Here is a 20,400-nt window from a genome sequence, read left to right on the forward strand (position 1 = left end):
TTAGAACCAGCGCTGTGGGGCATAGTGAATGTGGGAAGGGAAGGCTCCTACCTGAAGAAGATGGACAGAGTCCTAGGCTCAAGCTTCCTGCTTTGGGGGCTTTGGGACTCGCTCGCAGTGTGCTGGGCGAGCTTTTCTTGCCCAAGTTGGCATAGCATGTGGGTGTGGTATACCGCCTCCTGTAGCCGTAAGCACCTGGTACCATCCCTTATGCAAAAGTGTTGGCCAGGCATGGTGGCTCACGCCTGTAATCCCAGCATTTTGGGAGGCCGAGGTGGGCAGATCATGAGGTCAGGAGTTCGAGACCAGCCTGACCAACGTGGTGAAACCCCATCTCTACTAAAAATACAAAAAAAATTAGGTGTGGTGGCGCACGCCTGTAAGCCCAGGTACTCAGGAGGCTGAGGCAGGAGAATCACTTCAACGCGGGAGGCGGAGGTTGCAGTGAGCTGAGATTGTGCCACTGCACTCCAGCCTGGGTGACAGCAAGACTCCGTCTCAAAAAAAAAAAAAAAAAGTGTTAGAAGTGTGGGGGACCCTGAGGGCCAGGATGAAAGGGCCGTCCTTTCACACCACCTGAGCATCCTGGCCTTTGGGTAAAAACATTCTCAACCCGGCCTCACATCACCCTCCACAGCGCGGGGAGGAGACCCCTCTGTGACCTCACAGCGTGCTCGAGCTCACTTATTTTGCTTTGTCCTGCCTCGCTCGCTCTGTTTTTATCTGAACCGGAACCCTGCTTGCAGTGCTGGGAAACATAATCACCCAAGTCCTGGCGTGATTCTTGTTCTCAAATGTTCCCTAATTATAATTGAAGCAATTATCATTTCTCCTCCTCATAAAAAAGCTAAATGATTTGCAGGCACGTTGGTGAATTTATTTCATCAAGCCAAAGAAATGCACTGTGGGCTATCATTCCTTTTATTTAATAAGAAGGACATTGGGTACTTTGTATGTTTCCTGAGCATGTGCCGGCCGCAAACAAAGACGGCATCGTGCAATCAGATGTGTTTTGGTGGTTTTTCTCCTTTCCTGAAGGAGGGATGCTGAAAATGCTTTTGCAAAAGTAATTTCCAGTTCTTTCCAAGGCAGAGTCCTTGAAATGGTAATGTATGAGATAAATATTTAATGTCTTCTGCTCATCATTACAGTATTCATGGCTTGACACAGATAATTACTAAAAATTTGTCATTAGGTGTACAGCTATAGATACTATGAAACTAGGAACTGAGTAATGTCATCTGAAAGCCATAAAAATATGTGTGATTGCAAGCAAGAACAGAAGACATGCTGTCTTTTTAACATATAACATCATTTGTTAGCTGTCCTTTGTAATTGTTCAATTTTTGTAAATTAGGAAGCCCAAATAGGCTTAGAATTTTGATTAAATCCTGAGATGTCTGAGATAAATGTTTCCAGCGAACACCCACCCCAGACAGCCCCTCTTGTAGCTTCCTGGCCTTTGGTTTGGATAAAAACATTCTCAACCCGGCCTCACATCACCCTCCACAGCGCGGGGAGGAGACCCCTCTGTGACCTCACAGCGTGCTCGAGCTCACTTACTTTGCTTTGTCCTGCCTCGCTCGCTCTGTTTTCCACTTTCTCCTTCTGTTTTCCACTTTCCTGGGTCTGTCCTTCCTCTCCAGCTCATCACTGAGTCTCCCTTGTGGGCTCCTGCCTCTCTGCTGTCCTTTAAATGTTCTTGTCCCCAGGTTCCTTATTTGTCACGACTCCTCCTGGACAGTGCCTCCACTCCCATGGCTCCACTGGGGTCAGGTGGGATGGTGAGGCTTGCAGAGGATACTGCCCGAGGAGGTGACCTTTGAGCTGGGCCTGGCTTGCCAGTACAGGCAGATGCCCAGTGCAGTGCAGGTGGCCGGGAGTTGAGGGGAAGCGGGGCTCCAGTTGGTAGAGTTTCAGGTGATGCTGGGAGGACTGTTTGGCCTTTGTCCTGAAGACAGCTAGACCTGGGAGGCTTTGGAGTGGGCAGTGATACGATCACACTTGCCTTTTAGAATGATTGTTGTGACCACAGCACAGAGGCCAGGCTTGTGGGAGGTGGGGCTGGGAACAGGTTTGAGTCCCAAGGCTGGTGCGATAGGTTGGGAGTGAGAGGTGGTGGCCTGATGCATTGCATCGGTGGCCTCTGGTTGCCTCCACCTCCAGCCCCTGGCAGCCTGACTTTCCTAGCACTTCCCCCTCCAGCCCAAGGCCCTCCTCCAGCTGCCACCTTCATTTCATTTGGCACCTCCCCCTCAGGCCTGGGCATGGGCTCTCCTCCAGGCACTGCTGCGGCACTGAATTCTGCATTCACACCTGCACCTGCTGCCCAGACAGGGCCTGGCACCAGGAGGCCCCTCTGGATCACCCAGCCCATGGCCACAGCTGCCCGGGGTGCCAGCCTTTCAGGGGCCCGCAGCAGTTTTGTCATTTCCCAGGGGCATTCCAAGAGTCACACGGGACTGGGGACAGAGCCCAGCAAGGTCCATGTGGGTCCTATACATTAGTCATGATGAACCCTTTAGAAAAATATTAATATAAATAGGATTGGGGATATCGTTGACCAGTCAACACTCACCAGATCAAACTCCATGCGGTCATGAAACATGATATGATAGAATATTTAATGCCAGAGAGAGATATGCATGATGTAATTACAAAAAGGCAGATCACAGAACCATACTTATGTCCACAGAATGTATGTATCCATCTCATGTTTCTATATCTATACGTATGTATGTGATGATTCTGTTTTGTTAAAAACATACACAGTCATAGGGAAAAAAAACTGGAAGGCTCATGACTAAAATATCAAGAGATGTTAGTTCTAGCTTCTGTAGTTCAGTGGTCTCAGTTTCCTACAAGGAAGGTGTGCTTTGGGTTTTTTTGAAATTTTTATTTATTTATTTATTTCTAATTAAATATAGATATGAGGTCTCACCATGCTGCCCAGGCTGGTCTCGAACTCCTGGGCTCAAGCAGTCTTCCCACCTCGGCCTCCCAAAGTGCTGGGATTACAGGTGTGAGCCACCGTGCCTGGCCTCGGTTATGTTTTTTGGGGTTTTTTTGTTTTTTGTTTTTTTTTTTGAGATGGAGTTTGGCTCTTGTTGCCAGGCTGGGATGCAATGGCATGATCTCAGCTAACCACAACCTCCGTCTCCCAGGTTCAAGGGATTCTCCTGCCTCGACCTCCCAAGTAGCTGGGATTAGAGGTGTGTGCCACCACACCCAGTTAATTTTGTATTTTTAGTGGAGATGGGATTTCTCCATGTTGGTCAGGCTGGTCTGGAACTCCCAACCTCAGGTGATCTGCCTGCCTCGCCCTCCCAAAATGCTGGAATTACAGGTGTGAGCCACCACACCCAGCCAGGTATTTTTTTTTAGAATAATTTTTTACTTATCCAAAAGCAAGGCTGGGCATGGTGGTTCATGCCTGTAATCCCAGCACTTTGGGAGGCTGAGGCAGGCAGATCGCTTGAGCCCAGGAGCTCAAGAGCAGCCTGGGCAACATGGCAAAACCCTGTCTTCACAAAACATACAAAAATTAACCAGGTGTGGTGGCACACGCCTGTGGTCCTAGCTACTTGGGAGGCTGAAGCAGAAGGATCTCTTGAGCCCAGGAGGCAGAGGTTGCAGTGAGCCAAGATCGCGCACTCCAGCCTCGGGAACAGAGCAAGACTCTGTCTCAGGCCGGGCGCGGTGGCTCAAGCCTGTAATCCCAGCACTTTGGGAGGCCAAGACGGGCGGATCACAAGGTCAGGAGATCGAGACCATCCTGGCTAACACGGTGAAACCCCGTCTCTACTAAAAAATACAAAAAACTAGCCGGGCAAGGTGGCGGGCGCCTATAGTCCCAGCTACTGGGGAGGCTGAGGCAGGAGAATGGCATAAACCCGGGAGGCGGAGCTTGCAGTGAGCCGAGATCTGGCCACTGCACTCCAGCCTGGGTGACAGAGCCAGACTCCGTCTCAAAAAAAAAAAAAAAAAAAAAAAAGACTCTGTCTCAAAAAAAATAAAAAAACATGACCGGGTGCGGCGGCTCACGCCTGTATTCCCAGCAGTTTGGGAGGCCGATGTGGGCGGATCACAACAAGGTCAGGAGTTTCAGACCAGCCTGGCCAATATGGTGACACCCCATCTCTACTAAAAATACAGAAATTAGCCGGGTGTGATGGCGGGCTCCTGTAATCCCAGCTACTCAGGAGGCTGAGGCAGGAGAATTGCTTGAACCCAGGAGGCGGAGGTTGCAGTGAGCTGAGATCGCGCCACTGCACTCCAGCCTGGGTGACAGAGTGAGACTCCGTCTCGAAAAAAAGATATATATTTCACTGTGTAAGGTGCTTCCTGGCCACTGTGTTGTAATGGTGCTTAAGTACTCTGCACATTTCCGTTTACTCCTTTAAGAGCTGAATGCTGCACCTGTGCTGCTCTCGGTGCTGCAGACACAGCGCTGGCCAAGCAGAGAAGGCCCTCATTGTCAAGTAGGGAAGACAGGGGCAGATCCTCCCCTCGGGGTGGATGCTGTAGAGTTCCTAAGAACCACATGTGTGTGTTTCCCACCCAGTGCGCCCTATCCACTCCTCCACATCCAGCCCTGCCATCTCCATCCACGAGGTGGGCCATACTGGAGTCACCAAAACTGAGAGGAGTGGCATTAACAGACTGAGGAGTGAAATGAAACAGGTAAGAACACCTTGGTGGCAGCGAGGGGTGAGTGGTGGTCTCCCTACCTGGGCTCACCCCAGAAAGCGACAGAAACCTAGGGCATGAGGCTGTAGCCCACTGTCTAGAGTGGGAGGTCCCTTCTGTCTGGGATCTGAACACACCCGTCCCCAGATAGATATCCCAGAGCCGCTCATGCGCACCCTCACCCACTCATCCTTAACGTGATGTTCTCATGAATGTTCCAGAAAATACCCTTGTCCATGTTTGCCTCTGTTCCTGAGAACCACTCTTTGGAGTGGGCCACAGCCATTGAAAAAGTAGAGTCATGTAAAAAGTCACCAAATCATCTATGTCCTTCAAATGAAATAGCAAGAGGGCTCCGGAAATAGACCAGAATGCCCATGATACTTGGATTCTCCACCAGCCACAGGGGTCTCTTTTCTTAGTTCACCTTTAATTCCTGGTAAAAAAAATCCTTTTGAACTGACTGCACAGGGCCGCAGCTCAACATCGCAGTCTTAACGTGCCAGGTGCTGTGCTAGGCCTTGCCCGGGATCCATGCTGGGAAAGAGTTTTCCTCTGACCATGAGAAATGCACTCGAATTTTCTACTCTATTTTAAATGCTGGTCGTGACCCACTAAATCGAGTCCATGATGCACTCATGGGTCACTGCCTGCGGTTTGATCAACACGGCCCTGGATTAAGAGAGGGCGATAGAAGAAGCACGTGTTCTTGACTCAAAGCTGGTTTTGATTTCCTGATGTATTTTTGCTTTCAGATGACTAGGCGGTTTAGTGCTGATGAACAGGTGACACCCCTTTGCCTTGTTCGTCCTTTACTTCCTGTTCTTTCTGGCTTGAATGTGGAAAGCAAGGCTGTGACTCCGCAGCTTGGGGATGTGTGGAGGGCGGCTCTACCCGGCAAATGGGCTGGGGCAGAGGCAGAGAGCAGGACTCGGGCCGGAGAGACGACCTTGCCCCATGCCTTTACAAATAATCTGTTTCTCAAATTCTTGGGCTTTGTAGGGTACTTTGTGAAAGAGATCATCCGGGCTCTGAGTTTCTATTCAAAAAGAGGGAACTAAATAGGGGGAAATACGGTCATTGGTTATATCAGTAGAAAGAATGCTGCTATTCCTGTCCTCAGATCGCCTGGGGGTACTTAACCCTGAAAGGAAAAACATGTAAGGATGCTCTTCTTTTATATCACCCTGGTGACATACGTTCTCCTCCCCCCTCTGGAAAACTGGAGTCGCATTTCTAATATTTTGATATGTATTACCACAAGAGCCTAGAGGAGACATCTTAATGACATGTAAAGGCCGATTCCACATGTTGTCCAGAGGTAAAACATGCTTTAATCTCTCCTAATTTATGCTGTTTCCAAGTAAGGAACCGGCTTTCCAAACATCTTCCCTTGCCAGCCACTCGGTGGCACCGTCCCTCTGTCCCCACATCCCGATGGCCTGACCGTGGGCGAATCTGAGTGGTTCCTTCTGCCTCCATTTCATGCTGTTCTTGCGTGCTACGGAGACGAAGTGATCACCTCTGTTCTTTGCTGGGCTTAGAGTCACCTAGCTAGTACAAACTTTGTGTTTGACCACTTATGTCAAGGAACATATTCTTTGTTCAAAAAATGTAATAGGTGTTATGGTATTTTCAATTTCTAGTCTCTTTTGCAAGAATACCGTGTAGATAGCACACTGTACCTTTGCAAATTAAGGGTACATTCTAGATTTTTAGACGAGGAAATACTTATTTGGCCAAAGATATCAGCCTGATCATATTCGTTCATTTAATGAATATCTACTGAATGTCTGTTAGGTGCAGCATGTTATGTCAGCGTAGGTATTTAGTTCATCTGTAGATTTTCACAATTCTTAAAATATGAGCATTTCATGGCTATGAGTTTGGAAAATGTGTCCTAACTTGATGATGCACCCTCCACATACGACAGGGACATTTAATATTTACGTTCAATGGCAACAGTTCATGTTTGGTTTTTTTTTGTTTTGTGTTTGTTTTTTGTTTTTTGAGACGGAGTCTCGCTCTGTCGCCCAGGCTGGAGTGCAGTGGCATGATCTCAGCTCACTGCAAGCTCCGCCTCCCGGGTTTACGCCATTCTCCTGCCTCAGCCTCCCGAGTAGCTGGGACTACAGGCGCCCGCCACCTCGCCTGGCTAGTTTTTTGTATTTTTTAGTAGAGACGGGGTTTCACCATGCTAGCCAGGATGGTCTCGATCTCCTGACCTCGTGATCCGCCCGTCTCGGCCTCCCAAAGTGCTGGGATTACAGGCTTGAGCCACCGCGCCCAGCCGACAGTTCATGTTTTTAAAAAGAGCAGTTAGCAAGTTTCATGTGGAGTCGAAGCCCAGAGTGGTGCTTGCAGGTGCCCCTGCACCTGAGCTTGCCTATGTATGTTGCTGTTGGACCTTCTCTGCGCCCGTATTCTCTGCTGCTGCTTTCTGTGGGTGTTTCAGATGCTGCTCCATGACCCTTCTCTCTGCTGTGTCTCTTGGTGTCATTGCCGTCAACTGAGTGGATTCTTTTTGTTTTGTAGTTCTTTTCTGTGGGCCAGGCCGCGTCCAGCAGTGCACATTCCTCCAAGTCTGCGGTAACAGTGCCTCGGGATCATTGTGTCCGTCCCTGGTCCTCCTCGCGTCCTTCCTTGTGCTCCCACCTCATGCCCAACTTCTGAGGACTCGAGCAGGGCTGAAGTGTTTTCAGCGGGATGCTCACAGACTCCTCCAACTGGAATTCTGAGGAGGGTAGAAAGGTGGCCCCAAAGTGCTTGCACTGAGCTTTGTTCTCTGCCTGTGCTCCTCGGCACAGTGTGGGTGAGGAGTGTCCTTCTCACCAATTCCCAGAGCTTCTGAAAACTTCGGAGCATTAGTTCCGTGCCTCTTTATGGAGCCAGGATGGTGAACCCTTGCCTGCACATGCCGACTAGCACTCTGCACCCACCATGCCCCAGATCCTGTGTAGGGCTCGGATTGTGCTCACCGCAGAGCAAAGGCTGAGTCTTCCTCCTGCAACTGGAGGGCCCAGATCAGCTGAGTCATTGAGGAGTGCAGCTGTAATTACTTTTATTTGTGTCTAATTGTTGCCTTAAGTGGCAGTAATGAGCCCAATGGAATAACCCAGCCGAACTGCCTTTTCAAAATAAGATCTGTTGAAATCCAAGTGCTGCAGAAAGGAGAGCTCCACCTCCTGCCCTGCTAGCACACTTCAGGATTTCACTTTAACCCTTTACATCTGACTGTGCGCATTGAGAAATGAAAGTGCCAGATAGTCCCAGGCAAAGAGATGTGTGAGCGTGAAGGTTATCCCTTCTGGACCCGGAGGTCTCGCAGCTAGAAGCCCCGCAGGGCAAGACAGAAGGCTGGGAGCTTTGCTGCAGGGAGGAGATGGAAAGCCGCGGGGAGCCTCTCAGACAGTGCTCCCCTCTGGAGCCTGAATCAGTCTAGCCAATGTTGAGGTGGGAAGGAGATGGCGCCCTCTTCCCTCACTTCAGCAAAGTCAGTCCCAGTTCAGAGGCAGCCATTGCCCCAAATTAAGATAAAGCCCAGTGCCAAGAACAGGGAAAGCAGGAAGTGGGACTGCAAAGGATGGGTGGATGGACCCTGATCTGCGAGGCCCCTGCCACTAAATGTGGGCTTCACTGTTTGTCTTCCCTCGTGTCATGTGTTACCTTCTCTGTGGTTCCTGTCCTGTGGAAAGGTGACTGTGACTTCTCTGTGGCACTGCAGCAATGAAGTGGGCACTATGGAGTTTGTCTCCCTGGGCCACGGGTGCCTGCTTCGAGGGCCCGTTGTCATGCTCAAAGCTCTCCCACTGCAGTGGCACAGGCGCCACATGCGGGTGACAGCTGCCCCTTATGGACACTTAGCACGCGCCAGATATGCCTCAGTGTCTCCATGTGGCGAAGGCTTCCAGGCAGCTCTCTAAAGGACGCCCGACTGTGTCCCCACTGTGCCGATGAGACTGAGGCCCAGAACCAGTGTTCATGGCAGGGCCAGATGGCCTCGGGTGTGTCCTTGGCATTGCTGGCATTGAGTGGGGATTAGCGCTCCGGCAGTCTGACCCCCGAGCCCGTGCCTGCCCTGCTCAGCCTCCTCCCTGTGGGTTCTAGCTTTGGGGGCAGGACTGCCTCTCAGGGGGGCTGGTCAGAGTGCAACATGGAATGGAGTGATCGACCCAAAGTGTGCGAGTTATCTCGCATCAGGAAACAAGCAAGGTGGACTGGAGGAACCGTGTTCCTCTCTGGCGAGTGGTGGTCTGCCATTTGTGCCTAGGTCGCAGGGCCACCCTTCGTGATGGTGCACTTTCCCTGGGGCACCTGCTGCGTGGCTTCTGAGGCCCCAAGCTGTCTGTCTTGCAGAGGTCCAGCACCCCATCCTCGCCCACTGGCACGTCATCCTCAGACTCGGGAGGACATCACATCGGCTGGGGGGAGCGGCAGGGCCAGTGGCTGCGCAGGAGAAGGCTGGACGGGGCCATCAACAGGGTCCCCGTGGGATTCTACCAGAGGGTGTGGAAGATCCTCCAGAAGGTGAGCTTGGGGAAGTGAACCGTTCCCATACTGCCCTGGCAAGGCATAGTGGCACCTCCAGGCAAGCAAACACAGCCCTGAGGATGGCTTCTCTGCCTCAGTGCTGTTGGCACCTGGGGCCGAGGCATTCTGTACTAGGGGGCCTGTGCGTGGTAGGATGTCTACAGCATCCCTGGCCTCTCCCCCGCCCACCCCCGTGTGACAACTAAAAGTGTCTCCAGGCATTATCAAATGTCCCATGGGAGGCAGATCACCCTGGTTGAGAACCACAGCAAGTAAGACAAGGTGGCAGTCGTGGTTGTGTGGGACCAACTTGGACGTATTTTAGGAACATAGAAGAATGGGGAAAGGCTGGGAGGCTTCAGATGAAAACCCCGTAACACAGAGCAGCCCCCACAGGCCTGGAACCTGGAATGACAGTTCAGGAGGGGCCTGGAGTAGGCCAGCCCTCCAGCCTCCTGCACGTCCAGGCAGCAGTGTCCCTGCTGTTCAGCCATGTGACTGAGCCCCACCCTCCCAGGGTACCTGCTACGTTCAGTCCCAAAGCTCAGTCCCAAAGCGTACAGAGGTAGAGAGCTTCCAGTCTGGCCCCAGGTCCTGTGTGCCCTGAAGGCACGATCTCTCTCACACCCTGGGGCCCCCACTCCCCTCAGCCAGCCAGCTGTTACGCTTCCCATCTGCCTGGGGCCCTTCCCATCTCCCCAGCGGTTGTCCTTGGGAACAATACCTGTACCTGAGCGTAGGAGCGCCTCCCTGAGCACCTGCTTTCGAGGGGGCAGCATTTTTTGTACCCACACATTGTCTCCCTTCTGCATCGGTCCCAGAGTTTGTGCAACTCCCTGGGCTGCACCAGGCCCTCCCTGTCTTTTCCCTTGAATGGAGGGACAGTAGGCCTCGCTGAAAAGCTGTGCAAACCAGGACTTTTTCCCCCCAGAACTATGTTTTAGTTCATTTCACAGTGGGAGAGGAGAAAACATTATCCCAGTGACAGCATACAACAGCCCCCTTCCCAAAGCCATGGCACCGCTTGCTCCAGGTTGTTTCTGTAACAAGGGCCCCTGTGCTTCATGGGGCCCAAGGTATTCCTCACGGCCACCGCAGACGACTCTGAGCAGCTGGACTCCCGGGACCCAGGCAGGAGCCTGCAGGGGCTCATGGTGCTTATTTCATTTCCCGCCTCTCTTAAGGGGGTGGGAGTGTCCATTGCTGTTCTGCCCTCAGTGTACCAGGGACGCTGCTGACCGGGGCACTGGAATTTAGAAGGTGGCCAGTTAGACTAGAACAAGCTGTTCCTAGAAAATTTCCCCACTCTTCCTGGGGCATCACATGCTTCCGCTTGGACTTACTGGCCCAATACCAAGACACTTCTATTATGAAAAAGCATTTTGTGTTGAGCTGGCACTCGGTATTTATATACATGGGTGTGCATGTGCATGTGCTGGAGGCTTTTGTGATTGGTGCTTATTATAGAAATCTCAAAAATAGATGCCTGCAAAGGCACAGAAGCATCCCCTCCCCAGCAGGAGCCATGAAAATCCCCCTTTATTATGGCACCAAAGGGGACTTGCAGCCGCCAGGGCCCGGTTGCCAACTACAATGTGGAGCCTCCCGGGAGGACTCGGCAGCCCCCTAGGGCATTGTTCGGGGGAGATCTGAAAGATGCCTGCTGGGTTCCCTAGAATTGTTCCATCGAAAACACAGCCTGTGGGCAGCGAGAACAAGCTCTCTAAAAATAACTCTGACAGTCTGGCGTGTCCCAGCCCTCATATGGGTTTCCAGGGCCGAGGGGGCTGTGTGTGCACATGCATGTGCTTATCCCATTCTGGAATCTGACTGAAACGCTCTGTGTTCTGCCTCCAGTGCCACGGTCTCTCCATCGATGGTTACGTCCTCCCATCCTCGACGACCCGAGAGGTACGATGAGAAAAACGCAGATGCGGGCCCCTCTGTGGGTTCACAGTAAGGGCTTCATTGCATGGGCTCTGACCTCTTTTGCTCCTTTTGGCTCTAACTGACAGGCCAGGTGTAGCTCTGAGCTGTCTAACCACTTCACCCTTATACTTGGCAAAATGTCTTTCCTGCATTTATAGGCATCAGCCTTTTTCTTCACCTGAGACTCAGCATTTCTGGGCTAGCGAGCTCTTTTCATTTGCCAGCCACCCCTTAGAACCCTGTTGAAAGAAAGGAGCCTATCTCCATGCCAGCCTGGCCTGCACCACAGGCAGCCTTCTCGGCCCAACTAAAAACAGTCATCGTCCCTAGGTGATTTGTCATTCTTTTTAACATGGATTTTTTTAGTCTTACCCCACCCAAAGCACCATGCTTTATGCTGGAAGGAATAATGAAGAGGAAAGAGAAAGCAGAAATGGTCCCTGCTCCCTGGAAGCTGTAGTCGATGGTGGGGGAAGGGTAGATAAATCAGGCTAGGACAGGCTGACTGGCTCCTGGAGGCACACTCCAGCCTCCTGCGCTGAGGGCCACTGCCGGCAGGATCCAGAGTGGCCAGAAAAGGGGTAGCAGTGGCGCTGAGCCCCAAGCCCAGGCACTGCTACGGTCACCCTTGGTTACTCGGTGATGGGGCCGCATCTGTCCTCTCACTGGTGGTTGCCTGCCTGTCCCTTTGGTAGATGACCCCCCATGAGATCAAGTTTGCTGTCCATGTTGAATCGGTGCTGAACCGCGTGCCACAGCCTGAGTACCGGCAGCTGCTGGTGGAAGCCATCATGGTGCTGACGCTGCTCTCAGACACGGAGATGACCAGCATTGGGGGCATCATCCACGTGGACCAGATCGTGCAGATGGCCAGTCAGCTGTTCTTGCAGGACCAGGTGGGGGTGCTGGGGAGCCGGGTTGGCTGGCATTTATCTCTGTTGAGGCTGGAGATTCTGTGTCCAATAGGAAAGAATATACTCGAACCAAGAAAATGTCATCACAGATGGGGAAAAAATGTCAACCACTTGCTTAGAAAATGGTACAGTGGCCACTTAGGAAATCTCAAGACCTTTGGGGATGGATAGGCCTGTCTCAGTGCAAGTTTTCGTCCAAACACCACTTGCAACACATGTGACCCTGGGTGAACCCCTTTATCCTTTACGCAAAGTCAGGTTCAACAGAGTGGTCGTCATCATAGTCAGGAGCTGCAAACTAGGATGCGTGATGACAGAGTGCAGTGTCCAGAGAGGTAGGGCATTCCCCCGGCAGCGCTGGCTTCGTGCCCTCAGAAGGCCCAGGCCTCTAGAGTAACTCTCACCCTGCCCATGTTGACCCACCGCCAACACGCAGAAGCATGATGGGGAGCAAGGACTCCGCTCATTGTCCCCTCTGCCCTTTCCTACTGCAGGTGTCGATTGGAGCCATGGACACCCTGGAGAAAGACCAAGCCACAGGAATCTGCCACTTCTTTTATGACAGTGCCCCAAGTGGGGCTTACGGGACAATGACCTACCTAACAAGAGCAGTGGCTTCTCATTTGCAGGAATTGTTGCCCAATTCGGGCTGCCAGATGCAATAGGCTCTCACCTGGAAACACGATCACGCTCTAAACCTGTCATGTGCCCCCTAGCCTTATTGAGAAGCTTCTGTCTCCCAAGATCCCCTGTGCTATCAGGAAAGCATGTCCCATCAGAAACACTCTCAGGGGGGCGATGGCAGCACTCACCCTGAAACTGATGTCTGTTGAAGCCACAGATAGAGCTGAGGATTCCTGTGCTCCCCACCAAGGATCGCCCCGGGATCATTTTCTAGGTTCATTTCTCTGGAACATTTGTCGTAGCATCTGGTCTCACGGACTCTGAGGAGGAATTGGAAATTGGTCTCTTTTGAGTGCAGAGGGAACCGAGGCGCCAGCTTAAATTGGCTCTTGCAGAGAGTTACAGAAATAGTTTCGATGAGCTAGTGACACATCCTAAAGATGCAAAGATCCTCCCGGCGGCAGTAGCCTTGACAAGGGCCACCTCTTCACAGGATGCAGTCTGTCTGTGCACCAAACTGTTCACCAAATAGAACGCTTGTGTCTCTCTCTGGAATTGGGGTTTCCTTGTGCCTTGCTTGCTTTCATAGCCTTCCATTTTACTGGCATGGCTGCCTTCATGTAACATAATTCTCTATCCCCAAGATTTAGAAAATTCCTCTTTGTTCACCTTGGCTCGTGGGCTTCTAGGGTTTTTATCCTGGCTGTCCGTGAACTAGGGTTTTCTCCTGCCTTAGGAAAAATCCTGCATCTTCTGGAATCTAGGAAAAAAAAAAAAAAAAAAAGAAGGCAAGGCTCCTCTTATAGCCAGGCAAGCAGTTGTTTTAGGGCTAGGCCTGTGGTCCCCGCTTGTGTGGGGTGAACGCCTCGCAGTGGATACTTTCCTCCTGTGCTCTGGGCGAGGTGTCATAGGGTGAGCACAAGTCAGCAGTGCCATGGAAATGAACAGGCATGTCCCCGCAGAAACAATGCTTCCCTCTGAAAAATGGAGCCAGGCGAGGAACCTGCACCCTCTTGGTAGAGGCACTTTGGTCTTCCGTCTCTCAGGTGGGTGCAGTCAGGGGCATCGATTGGAGGGGAGCAAGGTCGAGTCAGGTGTCAGGGTCTGGCAAATCTTTCGCCAATGTCTTAGCAATGGAGTTTCCCTGGGCATTGTCTTACCTTGGGGGAAGGAAACAAAACCAAGGGGAAAACAGCTTCTGTAAATAAACCCTGAAAGACGAATGCTCACCTAGTGGCCAGGAGGTGCTCTCTGTGTGTTGAGAGCAATGGGCTAGATTGTGGTGGACTTTGCCTCTGAAACGGAGATGAGGCTATGGGATCATTTCCTCGTACATCTGTTTGGAGATGCAGAGATCACGATGCCCTAGCTGCTTTGAGTGGGCATCATGATGCCCAGTGCCCCTCAGAGCCAAGATGCAGTACTGATGTTTATTCCTGAAGCAGAGGAGGGGCAGGTGGCCTCAGGTGCCTGCCAGCTTCCTGGCAGAGTCTTCTTCGGGCTGAACCAAACCCTTTGCAGTCTAGAAGACTCTCAGCACTCCAATCTTGGTGTGCAGGCTCTGTCCACATGGGACTTCCGTGCCCTTGTTTCCATTTCCTCCAAACCATAATGCTCTCCCTGCAGAGGTGCAGAGTAGTTCGGTAAAGAAAATCCCCCAGAGTCTCTCCATATCTGCTACAGTGGGCTTATGCATTTCTTGCATTTGGGGGGCAGATCCCAGAGACAAGAGGGCGGCACATGAGCAGACATGGTGCCAAGCCCCTGACCCCTTGGGCCACCCTGTTCCCTCCCCAGCCCACAACAGCCGCTGACCAGAGCAGCTCTTCCCTCGCAAGCCGGCTTGCTCCCTTTGCCCCTGAGGCTCCACAGGCTGCAGCCTCCGAGGTCTGGGGGTCACATTTTCCTAGCCTTTGCACGTGTGTGTCTTTAAGACATGCCCAACAGAAACAAGAGTCTTGGAGATGACACGTAATTCACCTGCCCCGTGGATCATTTCAAACAGATAATGTGGGAAAGGTGTAAGAAGGTATAAATCATGAAAGTTGTTCTTGGAATCAGCTCGGGAAGAGTTAGAACCCTCCAGAATGAGCCAGGTGCTAATTTAGAACAGTCACCTGCCTGCCAATGATGATGACGTGCTCAGCCACAGAGCCGCGGGCCGGGAGAGGAGCCATAATAAGCGATTCCACCAAGCCTTCCAGCCACTCCTTTGAAACCTCTTTAAAATGAAATCCTGAAATAGGACCGCATTTCCACAGGCATCAAGCTGTCAGCTTCAAAGGAGAACAGGCTTCTGAGGCCTGGCCCCTTCAGCAGGCAGCTGAGGCCCCCCTCCCCGAGGAGTGGAGATGTTTGAGGGCAGAGGGCCTGTCCTGATAGCACCTGCGTGGGGGTGGTGGGAGGGGACTGTTTCTAGGCCAGGCAAGAGGAGCCTGGCAGCCCCTGGAGCCTCAAGCCTGGGGCGGGCCAGGAACTTCTACCTTCCCCCTCAGAGCCAAGAAGTCAATTTGAACCTTTGCTGGGGCTCAGGATTAGCATGTTTTGTCTTGGAGGGCAAGCCGCTGGGGCCGGGAACAAGCATTCCTTTTAACAACTTCAGTTGAAAAGCAGCAGGCGCCCCATCCACTACCGTCCCTGGCTCTCATCAGAGGTGAATTCAGCATTCCTGCCACCCTGCCAGCACCTCTAGCGATCCTGGGCATGAGTTGACCACTGTGTACCTCAGTTTACCCATCCACAAAAAATGCAGAAGGCCAGGACTAAGCATGGAGGCGTGATGTGAACTCCCACTCCTCTGGCCAAGGGCTTCGTGCTTAGAGGAAACGAGATACGCCGTATGGCAACCCTGCCCAGAGTGGGGTGGGGAGGATGAGGAGGAAGGGGAGACCCTGCCTTTTAGGCCAGGTGAAGGGGAGGAGAGGTTGTCAGGGCTCAGCTGCCTGGACAGAGAGGATGGAAATGCTCCCTGTGTGAAAAAAGAAAAGGAAAAGACCCCAGATCGGGAGGCAGGAAATGCAATTTGGCGGTTGGTTAATGCCACTTACTTCTGGACAAGAAGACAGGAGGCTTGGTCACCCTTGATGGAAATTGTAGCAGAACCATCTCTCGAGTCTATTGATTCCTGTACCAGACTGGCAAATAGCTTTTGTCTTTTCTGCTTCCTTGTTGTCAAAGGGTACAGAAGCTTCCCACCCACTCCACCCCGCATCGCCCTTTGTGCCATTATCTTTCAAGGTGATTTAAGCTTTTGAAGTCCCTGCCATCTCCTCCGTGGGCCTGTACTTTGCAGGATGTGAGCACCATGTTCCCAGAATGCCTTCTCTTCTCCCCGATGCGGCCACTGATGGCTCTGCCTGTGAGGGGAAAAGAAAGCTGCGCTGTGGCCCTCTTAAAGCCCAGTCCCTGCCGTCTCCCTCAAAAAGCCACTTACGAAAGCCACGGCCTTGAGTTACCAAGAGAGTTCTCCGAGAAATGAGACTGGAGAGGCTGCTCTGCAGTCGAGTGCTGGGCGCGTCTGACAATGCCTGGGAGAGGGGGAAATTCTATCAAAAAACTACCATGGTTTTCTTTAGAGGAACATATGTGCACTTCTGGCAAAACATGCCTTCTCAGGAGGGCTGGAATAGTTGGAACCAGTGAACTCTGAAGTCGTGTGATTCGTCCCTCTGCCTTCGTGCAGTCCTTAAACTATTCTGAAAAATGCATGAATCCAGCACGAATCCTAGCATTTCTGCCATGCCCACTGAGGGCCAGGCAGGCATACGGCCTGGTTGGGGGGTGAAAAAGTATCTCTTTCGTGCTTGAAGGCCCCTGAGGAAGCCCCTGGGCTCCCGTGGTGAGTGTTCCCTGCGCTGGCCTAACAGGGTGTTGGCATCTTGAGCCCAGATCCTGTGCAGCATTGGCCCAACCCTTGCAGGTGGGCACCACCCCTTTCCCCTGCAGCTGGTGTGGCCAAGGTGCCAGGCTCTGCAAATAGCAAGCTGCATCTGAATTGGGCACGAGGGGATGGTTGCGCCTTCCACGTCTCCTTTTGTGAAAGACCTTCCCAGATACAAACCCAGGACGGACTTGCCGAAGAGAAATCCGTTACTGGCTCTAATCTCTGTGCTACCAGCTGCCATTGTCTCGAAGTTCATTTGCAAATAACAGAAACCACCTCTGGCTGGGTGAAGTGGGAATTTTATTAAACAATATTGGATAGGTCACATGGTCACCAGGCTAAGCGGCTCCCCAGCCAGGACCAAGATCCCATGTCACTCCCCAGTACTCCCAGGTTCATACCCTGGGGCTTACATCACAGACACCCCCAATGCTGAGCACTGTCACTGGGGCCACTGCCTCTGCTCTTTTGGAAACTAAATGTAGAGGCTTATGCTTGTCACCAAAAGGGATTTTAAACAGCCACTAGCTGCCACTTCAAGGTCTCGGGCAAGCATGCCGCCTTTGCTGAGGGAGAGGTTAGAAAAAACAGCGTCCAGCCAGGCGTAGTGGCTTGTACCTGTAATCCTGGCGCTTTGGGAGGCCTAGGCAGGAGGATCTCGAACCCAGGAGCTAGAGACCAGCCTGGGCAACAATGTGAGACCCTAGAAAAAAATAAAATCAGCAAGGCACAGTGGTGTACACCCTGTTTTCCCAGCTACTCAGGAGGCTGAGGTGGGAGGATCACTTAAGCCTGGGAAGTCGAGGCTGCAGTGAGCTGTGATCACACCACTGCACTCCAGCCTGGGTGACAGAACAAGACCCTGTCTCAATGAAAACCACATCTGAGAATTCTGCCCTCCAAAGTAGAGGTCCCCACTTCGTAAAATGGGGCTCCCCTGAACACAGGAAGGAGGTTTAGATGCCAAACATTCAAAACTCAGTGTCCGCTCCAGCTGGAATGCTTTTCTTTCCTCTGCCCAGAAAAGGACCTGTGCCCTCGCCAGGGTCTGCCCTGGAGAGCTGATGCAAGAGACACGTTTGTCCCTGAGGAAGGCTGTGTCAGGAGTGAAGAGGGGTGTGTAGGGGACCCCTCCTCACCCCAGGTGCATGGAAGCCATCCTGGCACTCACCTCTGGGCGGGAGGTAGGACAATTAATAACATGTTCTCTTTGGGTAGAAATGCTACTGAGCCATAGGGGCTGGATCACTGCTGCTGCCCAGTATGACCCACCAGACCACCTTCCACCACCCAGCGAAGCCCTGCAGAATTGCCAGTATGCCCTGCAGTTTTTGTGACCACCAGCCCAGTCCCGTTAGATTTTCATGGCAGCCCATCTGGGACAAGACTCAAATGATTGTCACATCTTTTCTTCTAACTCTTTAGCCAGCTGGGGGATTTAAAAATAATGAATTGGAACCATTCGTGGTATAAGCCTCTCTCCTGACGGTGTGAATAATTTCCTCCAGCTGTCACCAGGGATCTTTCCCTGAGTTCCTATAAGTACTGAAGTCTCTCTCCTGGGCTCAAGGGAGGCACAGCCATCTAGGCGAGGCGGCCCTCTCTGCCTCTCCCCTCCCTCCCCCTCCTTCTGGAGAGGCAGGCACCAGCTACCTGCTCCCCTTTCCCTCATTAGCCACAAGAGATCTGGAGCGAAAGTGGCCCAGCAGGCTGGGAGAAGGTTTTGAGAGCACTGCACACACCGTGGCTCTTCACGCCAGAAGATGAAGCAGCTGTTCTGAGTGGCCCCTTGCACTCCCACGTGAATCTCACCAGAAAGGATTCCGGGGTTTCCATCCCCTAAAGCAGAGAGCTCCCTAGTGCTAGGGCGGTGACTACCCCCTACCCCCGCAGGATGTGTACCTTTGTCCCAGCCTGGTGGAGGCTGTGCATCGACTGGGTACTGTCAGCACACGTCCACGTGGCTGGATCTGGGCTTGGCTGGCTTAGGCCCAAAGGGCTCCACGTCCAGTAGGGCAAAGAGTCAAAAATAAGCAAGTCTGCAGTGCAAGAGGGGTCAAGGTGGAACCCGGGTAGGGGAGCTCACTGCCAGCATGGGGTCAGCAGAGGCTCCGCGCAATGCCCAGAACCGGGACTGGGGGGTGTGGAGCGGCAGAAAAAGCGGGGAGAGGCAGGCACAGGCCAGGCAGCCTGGGAACTGCCGGCACTCCGTGGAGGGGATGCAGAGGGCTTCCTGGGCTTGGCTAGGGGTGGAAGGACCTTAGCAGAGTCACTGTCTTCAGTCCCTAAATGCCAGGCACCACCCCTCCACCAGCCCCAGTCCCACTCACTCAGCTGTGCTGGAGGCCAGGGGTGGGGATTTGACCCTCCCAACCCTCGCCTGGGTCTGATGGGCTCCTCATGGGTGAAGGCTGAGTAAAACACTCAGTCCTCCAGAAAGTACAGGGCCATGGCACAGGATCTGCTCAAGAATCAGGCCCAGCAGGATCGGACTAGTCCTTCAAATGTCAAAGCAGCCGGCTGCGTGGGGACAGCACAGCTGAGTGAGGCCAAGGCCATCTTCCAGTCTCCTGCAGCTCAGCCAAGGGAGTGAAACTGACCCCTCCTCCCCACCCCGGAAAATGAACAAGGAACGATGATTTTCGCAGCATATCGGGGGCAGAACAAAGCAGAGGAAGGAATGGGGAGGCCTGGGAGCTGGAGAAGATCTCGGTGGGCAGGATGTGATCAGTGATCTGAAGGAAGTGAGGGCCTGAGCCTCACTTTACCTGGGGGAGACAGCACCAGGCAGCAGGAGCCACCAGTGAGATGGCAGGAGGCAGGACTGCACCCAATACATCTGCAGGGGGCGGGAGTGGAGCCACCAAGGAGTCCAGACTTTGGCTTTTGTCCCAAGTCACTGGGAAGAATGACACAAGTATTGCCAACCCTGCCCAGAGAGATCTGTTTTAAAGGTTAGGGGGCAAGGCAGAGGGGAGAACAGGTTCATTTCACCACAGGTCTGACGAGGGACGTGTGAGAGGCAGAGCCAGGAAGGGAGCCAGTGCCGAGGCCATGTGACTTCCTTCCACCTATTTTGAGGAGCTGACAGCCTTCAGGAGCAGCCCCTGCTTTGCTGCTATTTAGGGGAGATAATCTAGTAACTGGAAAATGGGGGTGATGAAATGACAGAAGAGGGAGAGAGAAGCGATGCCTGTTCCCTTCCTCAGTTCCCTCCACCGTCTCAGGCCTAAGACCCTACAAGGTCCCTACACCACGTTCAAGCCAACACGCGCATACAAAGCCACATACCTGTATCTGCTGGCACCACCTCCCTCAGGGGATGGGGCGGGCAAAGGAAGCAATGGCTGGGACTCCATCCCCAGGGCACCCTCCTTCGCCCTGCCTTCTCCTGCTCTCACCTGACCTCTCCCCTGACGTCCCCAAGCGTCCACTGCCCTTCATATTGGGGCTTTAGAAAGCAACCGTGACAGACTTTGGGGCCAAGGCCTGGAAAGGTTCTAAAGGCTCCACACTGCAAGTTGTTCAGAGGCTGCTTCCTCTGCACTTTAAATAGATGTGCTGTGCTGACTTTGACACATTTCTTTTTTAAACTTAAAAAAAGCACAATCGGAAAAAAAGCAAGAAAGAAATGTAGTGAGTCATCCACTAGCGGGAGGGAGGGGCACCCTGCTGGGAGGTGGGGACCAGCGGAACATTCCAGGAGGCTGGCCAGGGAATACGTACCCCAGCCGGTGGGGAGAAGGAATATAGGAGGGGATAGTTGAGGTCAAGAGGATTAGCTCCAAGAAATCCCTGGAATCAGCAACTTTGTCGTCTGGGGGTCTTCTG

The 20,400-nt window shown here is 52.6% G+C and overlaps 1 protein-coding gene across 5 annotated transcripts in view; it reads left to right on the top strand.

The window, feature by feature from the left end:
* Positions 1-13,241, top strand: part of LOC105478192 (phosphorylase kinase regulatory subunit alpha 2) — a 91,080-nt gene extending 77,839 nt beyond the window's left edge. Inside the window, exons 27-33 of one of the 5 annotated variants that reach the window (XM_011735273.3) lie at positions 4,565-4,683; positions 5,445-5,474; positions 7,225-7,278; positions 9,046-9,216; positions 11,077-11,130; positions 11,844-12,044; positions 12,557-13,241. In XM_011735273.3, coding sequence (XP_011733575.1) covers positions 4,565-4,683; positions 5,445-5,474; positions 7,225-7,278; positions 9,046-9,216; positions 11,077-11,130; positions 11,844-12,044; positions 12,557-12,727 — 800 coding nt within the window. In that variant the 3' untranslated portion in view covers positions 12,728-13,241. Of the gene's footprint in view, positions 1-4,564; positions 4,684-5,444; positions 5,475-5,812; positions 6,806-7,224; positions 7,279-9,045; positions 9,217-11,076; positions 11,131-11,843; positions 12,045-12,556 lie in introns of those variants that run through there. The other 4 variants (XM_011735274.3, XM_011735276.3, XM_011735278.3 and 1 more) reach the window with 4 other exon arrangements.
* The last annotated feature ends 7,159 nt before the right edge of the window (positions 13,242-20,400 follow it).

This window comes from Macaca nemestrina, chromosome X (genome assembly GCF_043159975.1).
Source record: "Macaca nemestrina isolate mMacNem1 chromosome X, mMacNem.hap1, whole genome shotgun sequence".
In the NCBI taxonomy this organism is placed as follows: Eukaryota; Metazoa; Chordata; class Mammalia; order Primates; family Cercopithecidae; genus Macaca; species Macaca nemestrina.